Raw genomic sequence first — 12,768 nt, 5'->3', positions numbered from 1 at the left:
TGAGCTCAGGGGTTCACTTCATTTGGCAGTGAATTCGGCCATGCCTTTTCATAGAGGCTAGGCCAAACCCATGTGGACTTATGTAAGGTCATTGTGGGGTCTCACGCTATACAAATCTAACCTCAATAAGCCATCAACACTCTTGGGTCGTGAGCCACTTAAGTAATGGGCCTAAAGCCCATGATTAATATGATTAATCAATATGTCACATGACAACTTAAGCTATCATGTGACATGGGCGAATCTGGGTTTGGATATGAGTATGGAGCACCCATTCTCTTAACAGGATAAGACCTATCTCTTGATAGAGTCCAGATCCGAATAAAGATTTGGATAAACCTCCTAATTCGATTAAGAGAGGTGTTCCATAGAGGATAAAAGGAGATATTGAACTGCTTCATATTACTCTGCATTTCAGCTCTCTCTCTCTCTCTTCTCCTCTTGCTGCCCAAGAAACCCTAGTTCGATCTTAGTATTTGGGACTGATCTTGATCAGTTCTTTCTCTGATTTTTGCATGAAAAATACAGAGAAAAATCATGCTCACCTCCCTAGATCAATCCAAGGTGTTGGATTGCAGTTTTGCTGAAAACTACGTTACTGAACCGATTTCACTTCAAGTTGCACCATCTTCAATGGAAGTTGGATTTGGGATTTGATTTGGGCATGAACTACCACCTTGGGAGCTACGTTTGTGGAATCCATATCAGGTATACATCTCCCTCTTGTTTGGTTTCAAATCTGGTCCGATTTCAGTGCAAAATCGATCCTAGAGAAATGCAATTTTTCTAAAACAAGGAATACGATTCCCGAAAGGTTAAGGAAACATTTTTGAAATTTCGCCCAGCCATCTTGCATGATTAGGCCATCCATATGATGGATTCTCACCTTCCTTCATATATTCGTGCCACTAATTGGATGAAAGGGTTACGCAATCCAAACATGATTAAATGCGCCAACGATCCATGAGTTTTGATCTTTAGGCTCGGTTTAGAATAGACCTATTCATGGGTTGGGCCAGGCCGGGATTTGCCTCTTTATTAACAGAAAATCTATAGGCTTGAAGTCAGACCTAGATCTTGAGCCTAAGTCCGACCCTTATATAAAGCCCGAAGCCCGAACCTGAGCCCGAAACCTGACCTGTACACAAAATGTCTTATTTTCAGTGTATTTTTATAAACTAATATTATATTAATTTAGTAATAATTTAATAAATTAATAAACTAATTTATATTTCCTAATAGCAAATTAATATTTATTAATTATTTAAGAATTAAATATATATTATATATAATATAAATGTTTGTTTATTATATGTAAGAGTATCGGGTTGGGCTCGGGCCTGGGTTGAGCTTATTTGAGAAACCCCGAGCCTGGCCTGAAAAATGACTTGGCCTGGTATTTAAAGCCCAAGCCTGAGCCCACGGGCCTAAAGTTTTCGTCCAAGCCCGAAAAATAATGGGCGGGCCGTCTGGCTACCCGACCCCTAAATAGGTATAGTTTGGAAAGAGTACAAATATAAAAATGTATAGTATAAATATATATAAAATACAAAGTTTTGCACTCTACATATTTGCATTATACTTCTTCCAAACTGAGTCTTTAAGATTGATTTTTTTCAAAAGAATCTACAGCTATATTTATTTCAGGGAAAATTCCTGATCAGTCCCCTATATCAAACTTTAAAATGCAATAATCTAACCTCAAACTTTTAAAATGCGATAATTCAGAACCTGAACTTTCAAAATATAACAATCTAATACCTGACGTTAACCAGTCCGTTAATAAGCCGTTAAAGAACAAAAAGTAAAAAATGAATGCCATCTAATTCTCTTCTATTAAAAAAAACACTCTCAAATCATATCCTCTTCTACTAAAAAAAATTTAAAAATGAGATAGAAACTTTATTATTTGAGCCTGATGAAGACGTTCGATCCATGTACTAGGCCTGTTACCTTTTTGCAGGAAAGTTATGATCTGCTCGGTGTCCCTCTATAAACTGATACTCTGTTGCTTGGCGAGGAGCTGCTTGGGCGCTTGAGCCCAGCCATGAAGGCTCTTTCAGCATCATTGGGATTGATGGACCAACAAGGGATTCCTTTGGAGATGATTTCATACCCTTGTGCTCGTTGGATCAAGAAAGAGCATCCTGAGTTTCCTGTCAAAGGATGATACTACATTAGAGGGAGGAGCGATGCCTCGAGAGATGGGATGTGCCTAGGCCATGCGAATTCAAATCAGCCCTCCACAATGTGCCACAGCATATTTCCACCGTGTATTGAGAATATCTGACATCATTATTTTTTATATTATTATCGAAAGATAATACACGGCGGGAATGTGCTGTGAAACGTTGTGGGGGCAATTTTTAGAGGGCTGATTTGATCTCGTGGCATGCGGAACCAGAGCGCTTTACGTTTCAGTTGTGCATCTGTAACATCTTCGTAACACTAAATTTTTATTCATGTACGATGTTCTCAATGCACGGATGAAACGTGCTGTGAGATCGGTGTGAGGCGCGCTTAGTTAGGAGCAGATCCGACCTCGAACCAATGCCAATCTTTGGTCCTTGACTAATCCTCCCAATCCCAGTCCCAAACTCGCTGGTTACGACAGTATCAGTGTGTATTCGAACTCTCAGGGACCGTTGATTATGAGGAATCATTTTCGTCCATCCTTTTCAGTCTCTCTCAAACTCACGTACCGACGAAGACCATATTAATTCTATATTTTTAAATAAATAATTACACCTTTTGGCGTTATTTGACGCCATTATTGTACTTACATCGACAGAAGTAATACCGTGGCACATGGATATGCTTACATGCCATTTGGCTGCGAATTTACAAAAGAAAAAATATTATAAATTATAAACGTTAATGATAAGGAAGCTAAGGCGACAACTGTATCCACCTTGCGACACTTGGCACGCCCTGATTGACCGCAAATGCCATGTAGTACCCCGGCGGAGCAACCTTAGCGCCTGGTGGACCCGTGCAGCTTATCCTGTACCGTCCTCCTGATTCAGGGATGGCAGACGAAACCGTTAACTTTACCAATCTCTGCCCTTGCGAGAATGAGTGGGTCGCGAAAGGGGCGCTGGCGAAGTTCACTTCCACCTTCTCCACCACCGGCAACGAAACCGATATCACCACCTCGAACGCATCTCCGTAACGTATCCTCTTCGGAGAGTCCTCAATGACGGGTCGCAGATTCGCGCGATCTTGTGATAGATACTCCGGCGAGAATGCTTCTAGCCGCAGCTCTGTCGGAAAGTCTCCTTCGAACTTGTAGAAGTAGTGCGGATTGCTTCCCGCCACCAATACTCTACCGTCCGGCAGCAGATTCGCCGTTGAATGATACATCCTCGGCACTGTCCCGGGGTTCAAAGTCATGAAACGTAAACCGACCGGTTGATCCGGTCGATAAAGAACCGGGTACAAGCACGGGTTGGAGGCCATCTCAAACCCTTGAGTTCCGGCTTGAGCTCCGTTGATGATCAACACATCTCCGGTCGGAAGCATCACCATGTCGCCCATGATCCGCCCGAACGGCATGTCTTCCATCTCCCAACCCGGTTTGGGGTCCGTCGCTACAATGCGCCCGCAGCTACCATGCGCCGGAGTGTCCGTGCTCCGCTCGATAAATGCGCCGTACTGGGCGCCACCGCAAACAACGATCACGGCGGTCGAGTAATCCCCTTGGAGTGCGAGCATCGCCGAGGATCCAGCCGATGGATAATTACGTGGGCCCCCATCCAACGGCGGATAGTCTCGCACGATACTGTTGGTGACGTAATCGTACAAAACGGCCTTGTTATTGGCGAAGATGAAGAGGTGACCGTTGGGGAGGAGGTGAACGTAAGGGTAGAGGTTGTCCATCTGGTTATCCTCCACGTCAGCAAGGAACGGTAACACCACGGCGCCGTGCTTCTTGGGCGGATAGAATTCAACGCTACTGGCGGCTCGACCACCGACGATAATGATCGAACCGTCCGGTAATATCTGGTTAGTGGAGTACCACCTGCCGGCAGCCAGCTCAACGTCGTCAAGTTCTTCCCAGTCGCAGAGCTTATCGGGTTCGCAGGGCGCGAACTTTCGGATTTTCTTCAAGCCGTCGAGGTCGCCGCCAGTTTGTAAGAGGGTACCGTCGGGGAGGAACTGGCCGGACGAGCACCAGGTGTCGGTGAGGATCATCAAGGGTCGGATTTGGTTGGTGGCAGGGTCAAAGAGAACGGAGTGGGCGTAACAGTCGTGTTTGAGGACCCTGTCCTTGAGGTCAAAGCGACAGTGGCCCTTGCGGAGCATTCTCCGTGATGGGCCGATGTTGGTGCGGTCGAGGAGGACGACGGTGCCATAATGGGTAACGGCCGTGTGCATGGACGCTATGCCAACGTTTGGGACAAGGAGTTCCCATGTTCCGGGGAGACCGCCGTGAGTTACGACCTGTAATGAAGTCCAAGCAAGGAAGAGAAGCCATCTTGAACACCAAGAATACCTCATTGAAAAGAGGCAAAGAGCCAACGAGAGAAAGAACGAGAGAGAGAGAGAGAGAGAGACGATTAGTCAGTGATTCTCATTTCTCAGGTCTTTGTCGTTGTTATAAGTTTATAGTAGGCTAGCAGCAGAGAGCAGTAGTAGAGTTAGAGTAGTAATCTCGCTAAGTGCACACTTAGAAGAGAATAATTAAAGCTTTTTGACACGTGGTGGCGCGTCTGAAATGTGACAGTCGAGGACGAGGGGACTCTGGTTTTGTAGAAGACGAGTGACGTAAATGAAAATGAATGGGGGCCCATTAGAGCAGCACGCTCATCTTTACTTTAGTGGGCCTCACCATGTGAGCCATGTCCCGGTGTCCCCACGCTCTAATATCTTCGGCGAGTGAGCGTTCGACATTGAATTGTTTACTATACGTAGACTGATGGTAGACGTGGTGACTTTGGCACTTTGTGACCTGGCACTTCTTCTTGGGACTTACAGCTCAGCGGAGCCACTGCGAAACAGCTGCTCTCTGATCGTCCCTTACCCCCCCCCCCCCTTTCTTTTTCTTCTTTCTCTCTCTGTTTCCGGGGAGGCTCTCTCTCCAGAACTCTCGAGATTTTTGTTTCCTCTTTCTTTATGTTTAATTTCTTTTTGTTGCGATGTTCGTTTGCTCTTTGTTTCGTTTGTTCTTTGTTCGTTTGTCTGTTGAGTTTCTCCTTTCGTTCGGTTCGTTTGCCCTCTGTTTAATTTTTTTCTGTTTCTCTCTACGTTCTGTTCGTTTGTCCTTTTATTCGTTCTGTTCGTTTTGTTCTTTATTTGTTCTCCTTTTATTCTCCCGTATTCCCTTCTTATCTCCCCAGGTTCCCATTTGTCAGTCTGTTCGGTCTTTATGCTGGCGTTTTGATTGGGAGTTTCTTTTCTAAAATCCTTTCTGTATCAACCACCGGTGGAAGCTGCCATTTGCATTGCCGTTCCCAGCATTTTGGAAGGTAGCTTTAGTTCTCCGGCGTTGAGGACGGCAATAACAGTTCTTCCCGTGTTATAGATTTGGAAACCTGCCCTATCAGTAATGTTTGCCAGTTATGGTGGTTTGGAGATGTATTTATCCACTTTTGTTGGTGATTTTAAGTCATTTTGCTTCGATTGTAGGTTGTAGAAGTTCTTTAAGATTCTCCTACATCCATCTTTTGATTTTGTTCTTCTTGAGATTTGTCTTTACACTTTAATTAGCCTTGGCCTTTTGTTTTTTTTTTTGAGATTTGTCTTTACACTATAATTAGCATTATTGGTATCTCTTTGTATCGTTCTCTTGAATGAATGAAATATTTTAAGACTTAAAAAATTGAATGGACCGGCCATGGCCCATTATATGCAAGTCGTCGGCCTAATCTAACATGTATATGTTGGTATAATTTGAGCAATTCAAGCTCCAAACGATACGGCGTGGCAGTACATCACTTGCCTTTGCCCATGTTGGGACGGGGAAAGTTGGTGGTAACTAGTAAATTAGGGAATAGCTCTATGTAAAGAGGACGGACCGGACCCGGTTCGATGTAGTTCATCTCCATTGACTGAAAAGTACCAGTCGTCTCGTCAGCGAGGGACGAGGGTAAGGTAACTACAAATTGTCGGTGTGGATGATGGCAAAGGCTTGTTTGGCTCTTCATAATTTGTGAAAGACAAAAAAGAAAAGCTTACCGGCATTGAAGCTTGATTTAAGCATGCCTCACGTTGAGACAATGAAATGAAATGAAACCTACCTTACCATTGGATGGGTCCCCTCCGTATTGGAAGATTTATGTGAGTGAGCCAAACAAACATTTACAGCCTTAACCTTGCGGTGTGTTATATTTGGATAAAAGAAAGCTTCATACAACTTTTACGAACCTCTGGAAAGTAAAGTATGATATCAGGTCGCAAAAACTCATCCAACGATATGCTAGGCCTATCCATAAACGCTCACCGAATTAAATACATATTTTATTTCTTTAGTGGGACTTGTTATCCACCGTGGGTATCTTTATTTTTCACTGACAGGAGAAAGAAGCAAAAGTGAACTGTGAAGTCCATTTACAGGCCTCAATATTCTTGATTTGTCACAGAGAAACGCCAAAATCTATTAACAAAACTGAATTGGGATATATTCCTCACACCGACTTCACAGTCAATAACGCCAAAATCTATTAACAAAACTGAATTGGGATATACTTCTCACACCGACTTCACAGTCAATAAAACTAACAGTCCATTTGGTTGTTGAGAAGAGATGGCATGGGGAAAGGATGGGATGAGAAGGGAAAATTTATTTTCTCATTCTTGGTGTTTCATTGTTGAGAAAGGAAAATTGCCATTCATCATCTTCCTTCGAACTCAAACCAGTGGTGAGGATGAGGTGAGTTCCAATCTCCCCCTCATTAGTAAAAGAAGAATGCCCAGAAAAACTAAGATGTTAAAGTTGAGATCCATACATTGATGAAGTTATTGATGAAGGGTGATTTGGACCGACCTAGTAAAGAGGGGATACGTGGACACAACTTGACCAAGAGATGACAACCCAGCCTAACATGACTAGTTCGCAGTAGACTGAACTCGGATATTCAACCACCTGGGGATAAGGTGACCTTGGGACACCTCAGACGAGACCACCTCGGTACTAGATCACAATAGATCACTTCAATCCCAAAGCACTTCGGCATTCAATTCAGTTCGGAACCTAAAAGCATCAGCTCGGGGATACCAACTCCGGACTACTACGTGGTGACCCCGAAAATCCCTCCAACGGATTCCAAACCGCCCGGGATCACTCCGCGTAACAGCTAGCATTATCTCCTCCTCGCCCGATTCGGGCGGAATTGATAAGCCTTATCAGTTGACGACGTTATCCCCTAATTAACGAAGAAACGGATATCATCGTGACGAAGATCCCAGAACCGATCCACAAAACCTGCGAAGACTCAGCTATATAAAGGCTCCAACCCGGGGGCATAAGGTACGCATGATTTCTCTGCTCTCTAATTCTCTACATTCTTAAGCTATTTCAGCTCGCAACAACTATACTAACTTAAGCATCGGAGCGACCTCGTCGGGCTAGCCACCCCAGGTTCTCTAATCGTCTTCTTGCAGATCAACCTAGTCCGTCGTCCTACTGGAAGCCAAGTCACTTCCAGCAGGGAGCAGCTAGATCGCGCTGCACCATTAGTAACAAACTCGAACACATGGCATCTTCCAGCAATGCCGGACAAAACACTGAAATGAATGTCCCTAGGGGGCAGCCTCAGTTCCCGTCTGTCTAAATCGGTCAGTTCACCATACTGCTTACTGTGACTGAGGTCCCAACGTTGACCATGCCTCAAGCGACTACACAGGTAAAGGCGCCACTCCCCCCTGTAGTTGGCGTAACCTTCGCTGAACCGTCTGTGGTTCCCCCTCGAGTCGAACAAGCCCAGTTCGACGACCTGGTACACTACGTGCGGGCCATTCAAGTCCAAATGCAACAGGTCTAGCAGTTCCAAAACAATCAGCAACAAGTCTTCCATTAGTTCTACCAGCAACAGTACCAACAACAATTCCCTCCGTTGCAGCAAAATCAACAGTCGGTCCCACCCCGACACTCAGTAGTACAACTGCATCATCCTCGTCTACAGAACACTCGCTCCACCCACTGAGGCGAGACTCCCCAAGTTCCACCTCCTTTTGGGAGCCAGGTCTCACCCCGCGGCAAGAGGGATGGACAAGGTCACTCCGCTCTCTTCACAGGGCAACGGTGGAAGCAGGTCAGGAGATACTCAGCCCACCAGGGCTATCTTACCTCGGCCCTCGCATCAAGAAGGTTTGCTCGTGGGAAACCGGTTCGGGATTCTGGCTGCGAACTCAAGGCGAGGCCCTTTCCTCCATGGCAGTCAGCCTCAGCATCCAGAGCCACTCCACGCCAGAATAGTTCCCGACCACACAGAGGTCAGCAACACCAATGCGGAGATGATAAAAAAGCAACAGCGAAAGCGTCGCAAGGGACACAGAACCACAGCTTAGAATAGTCAACTCACTAGGCCCAGCCAGCCAGAGCAAGTTAAGGGTAAAGAGGAAGCGAGCTCAGCAGCTACAAAGACCTCTCTCCTCCTCTCTAGGTCATCCCCTCTGTCATCTGAGCTCCTAGCGACCCCAATGCCAAAGGAATTTAAAATGCCACCTCTCGACAAGTATGATTGATCCTTCGATCCAAATGACCATGTGGACTCCTAGTCCCAGTTGCAACTAGCTGGGGCTGACGAGTCGTGCATGTGCGTAGCCTTCTCCACCACGTTTAAAGGAGTAGCTCGCACATGGTACCGGAACCTCACGCCAGGAACAATCAGAAGTTGGGCACAGTTCGTAGAGATGTACACCTCGCACTTCATTAACAGCAAGAAGTGCTTGAGGTCCCAAGAAAGAGAAGGGGAGTCTATCAAAAGCTATATTAAACGCTTCAATGACACTTGCTTACAGATCCCCAATCTAGATCCAGTTGTGAGGCTCATGGCAACGAAAAAATGTATTACCCACAGGGAATTCAAGTGGCACGTAGTGGCCAATAAGCCTAAAGACATCACCAAATTCCTCAAGCTCGCCGACCAGTTCATCGGGACCGAGGAAGAAATGAACCAGAAGACTGAAAATCCAATAGAAAAGAGAAAAAGAGAAGGTGACAACACAAGTAATGGCGGCAATAAATGAAGAAAAAGCAAGTCCCCGACCAGGGGAGGAAACAAGTCCGAAAGCTGATCTCCTTCGCGATCTCATAAGTTAGGTCGGCGTTCCCGAACTTCGTCGGTTGAAAGGACGAGCTACACACCCCGCAACGCGAAGCGAGGAGAAATTCTTATGGCGATCAAAGACTCCTCATACATGAAGTGGCCACCTCGGTTGAAGGGAGATCCTGACACCAAAAACAGAAATCTCTATTGTCACTTCCACAAAGTGTGCAGCAGACAAGGCAGTTGCCAGAAGAAAGGCCGATCCGCTGAGTAATCAACATGATTACTGGCGGGTCCATTATCGCGGGCTGCACCTCGGTAGTAGGTCGAGCTTCAATTTGAAGATCCCATCTACTTGACAGAAGATGATAAGCGCAAAATCCAATATCCTCACGATGATGGCCTGGTAATAAAGTTGAGGATAAATGACTTTGAAGTCAAGCGTGTCCTAGTGGATTCGGGCAGTTCGGCCGATATTCTATTCAAGGATGCCTACGACAAGCTCCAGCTCCAAGAAAGCGATCTCAAGCCGACAAATACACCCTTGGTAGGCTTCAGCGGCGAAGAGGTCAGATCGCTAGGGCGAGTCTTAGTACCTGTAGAGGTCGGCACATGGCCCAACATTGTAAGGTTCGAGCACACTTTCCTAGTGGTCGTGACTCCATCCCCGTACAACGCCATAGTAGGTCAACCCATTACGCACACCCTACGTGCAGTACTATCCATCTACTACTTGGCGATGAAGTTCCCTACGGACTATAGGGTAAGGGTTGTGCGAGGCAACCAGCTCGAGTCTCGCAAATGCTACGTTGCCGCCCTCAAGGGGAAAGCCAAACTAGCGGTTGATATCGAGCTCGAGCGACCTGCGGTGTATGCCGATGAGCGAGCTACACCAACAGAAGAGACAGTTCACATCCCGGTCTCAACAGAAGATCCAGCTAAGACTCTCCAGATTGGCACTTCGATCGAAGAACCGCTCTGCTCTCAACTGGTAAGTTTTTTATTTAAAATTTATATGTATTTGCATGGTCCACGACAGAAATGCCCGGTATAGATTCCAAAGTCCTAACTCATAAGCTAAACACCGATCACTCAGTCAGGCCTGTTCGACAGAAAAAATGCAACCTCGCCCTGGAGCACTGGAGGGTAGTCGACGAGGAGGTTGGGAAACTCTTAGCGACCAATTTCATCAGGGAGGTCCATTACCCGAGCTGGGTAGCTAACCGAGTTCTGGTAAAAAAGGCCAACGGTAAATGGTGCATGTGCGTCGATTATATTGACCTGAATTGAGCCTGCCCAAAGGATTGTTTCCCACTACTCAAGATCGACCGCCTAATGGAAGCGACCTCAGGGCATGAGTTGCTGAGCTTTCTGGATGCGTACTCGAGATACAACCAGATTAGAATGTACTCTGCCGATGAAGAAAAAACGGCCTTCATAACTGAGCTAGGACTATATTATTATAAGGTTATGCCCTTCAGACTAAAGAATGCCAGGGTGACCTTTCAAAGACTTGTAAATAGAATTTTTGAGCCGTTGATCGGCAATAAATTTGAATGCTATGTAGATGACATGGTCGTTAAAACCCAACTTTCAAATTTTTTATTAAATGATTTGCAAAGTGTCTTTGAAATTTTGCATAAATTTAACAAGAAATTAAACCCCAATAAGTGCGTCTTCAGTGTCACCTCGCAAAATAAAGGAGGTTCAGAGACTGAACGGCAGGATAGCCGCTCTGAGTTGCTTCATGTCCAAGTCGGCAGATCGTTGCCTGCCTTTCTTTAAGGCCATAAAGAAAAGCAAGGACTTCAAATGGACCGCAGAATGTCAGCTCGCCTTCGACGAGCTGAAAAGATACCTAGTTAATATCTCGGTTCTGACCCAACCCGAGGAGGGAGATTTTTAAAGGTGTACCTCTCCGCGAACGACGAGGTAGTCAGCTCGGTACTAATATAAGAGGTGGATCGGGCCCAACGAGCCATTTACTATGTCAGCAAGATTTTGTAGGATGTCGAAACAAGGTACCTAGAGATCGAGAAGCTGGCGTACGCGCTAATCATAGCAGCTCGGAAGCTTCGATCCTACTTCTAAGCCCACACCGCCGTCGTCCTCACCAACAAGCCTCTGAGGCAATTCCCGCTCAAGCCCGAGGTGTCTGGCAAACTGACGAAATGGGCCATTGAACTTAGCGAGTACGACATCCGGTACGAACCTCGGACGGCGATTAAGGCCCAAGCCTTAGCCGATTTTGTAGTAGAATGCACGTTCAGCACTGCAACCCACGAACTGGCCGAGCTCGGGCACACAGAGGAAGCATCAACCAGCGCGACACCAATCCCGGTTCGAGCAAGTTCGACCTGGGACGAGGAGCCATGGATCCTCCATGTTGACGGCTCGTCCAACCAGCAAGGAAGCGGAGCGGGAATAATTCTGTATGGTCCAAGCAGGGTAAAACTGGAATACGAGCATCGGTTCGGATTCGCCGCATCCAACAATGAAGCAGAGTACGAGGCGTTAATAGCCGGGCTCACCTTAGCGAAAGAAGTAAAGGCTAAACATCTCATTATCTGCAGCGACTCCCAGCTCGTGGTCAACCAGATCAATGGTGAGTATGAAGCCCGCGACCCCACCAGGGCGGCTTATTTGGCCAATGTCAGAGAGGTTCTACGCGGCTTCCTATCTTATTTAATCAGGCAAATCCTGAGATCCGAGAACACTGAGGCCGACGCCTTGTCCCGGTTGGCCAGCACAAGCAGTAACACAATGAGAACAATGTACATAGAGGACCTGCCTAGACCTAGCATTCTCGGGGGGGGGGGGGGGGGGGGGGGGGGGGGGGTAAGAGAAGTCGCTCCTGTAGTACAGAGACATGCCAACATCCAACACTGACCTCAAATTCCTCACCAGCCCGTGGCCCTTCGCATAGTGGGGGATCGACATTCTTGGCCCGTTCCCGCTAGTGACAGGATAGAGGAGATTTCTAGTGGTAGCAGTGGATTACTTCACGAAGTGGGTGGAAGTGGAACCCCTAACAACGATCAAAGCCCGCAAGATACAAAATTTCTTTTGGAGGAATATAGTATGTCGCTTCGGGCTACCTTGGGTACTCATCTCCGACAACGGAAAGCAGTTCAAAGATATCAAGTTACAAAATTGGTGTGCCAAGATGGGGATACAACAGAACTTCACCTCGGTGGCACACCCCCAGGCAAACAGGCAAGCAAAAGTCACCAACAGAGCCATACTCCGTGGACTGAAGGCTCGCTTAGCCCGAGCCAAAGGACTGTGGGTAGACGAACTGCCTATTGTGCTATGGGCCTGCCAGACTACCGCCAAGACCACCACGGGTGAGACCCCCTTCAACCTCACCTACAACACGGAAGCAGTGATCCCAACAGAGATCGAGGTGCCAACACAACGCTTGGAGGCTTACAACAAGGAAATAAACGACGACAAGCTCCATACCAACCTCAACTTGGTGGAAGAAGTACAAGACCTAGCATACATTCGGATTACAGCCTACTAGCAAAGGGTGGCTCGGTACTATAACACCCGGGTC

The 12,768-nt window shown here is 46.6% G+C and overlaps 1 protein-coding gene across 1 annotated transcript; it reads right to left on the bottom strand.

Moving 5' to 3' along the window:
• Positions 1-2,699: 2,699 nt before the first annotated feature.
• On the bottom strand, positions 2,700-5,816 carry LOC104601137 (glyoxal oxidase-related protein). The gene has a single exon (XM_010264358.3). The coding sequence runs from the start codon at positions 4,498-4,500 to the stop codon at positions 2,890-2,892; it is 1,611 nt and encodes a 536-aa protein (XP_010262660.1). The 5' UTR covers positions 4,501-5,816; the 3' UTR covers positions 2,700-2,889.
• Between the last annotated feature and the right edge of the window lie 6,952 nt (positions 5,817-12,768).

This window comes from Nelumbo nucifera, chromosome 2 (genome assembly GCF_055504915.1).
Source record: "Nelumbo nucifera cultivar China Antique chromosome 2, China Antique-T2T, whole genome shotgun sequence".
Lineage (NCBI taxonomy): Eukaryota > Viridiplantae > Streptophyta > Magnoliopsida > Proteales > Nelumbonaceae > Nelumbo > Nelumbo nucifera.
The sequence above is the reverse complement of the archived record's forward strand: the minus strand, read 5'-3'. Positions and strand labels throughout refer to the sequence as shown.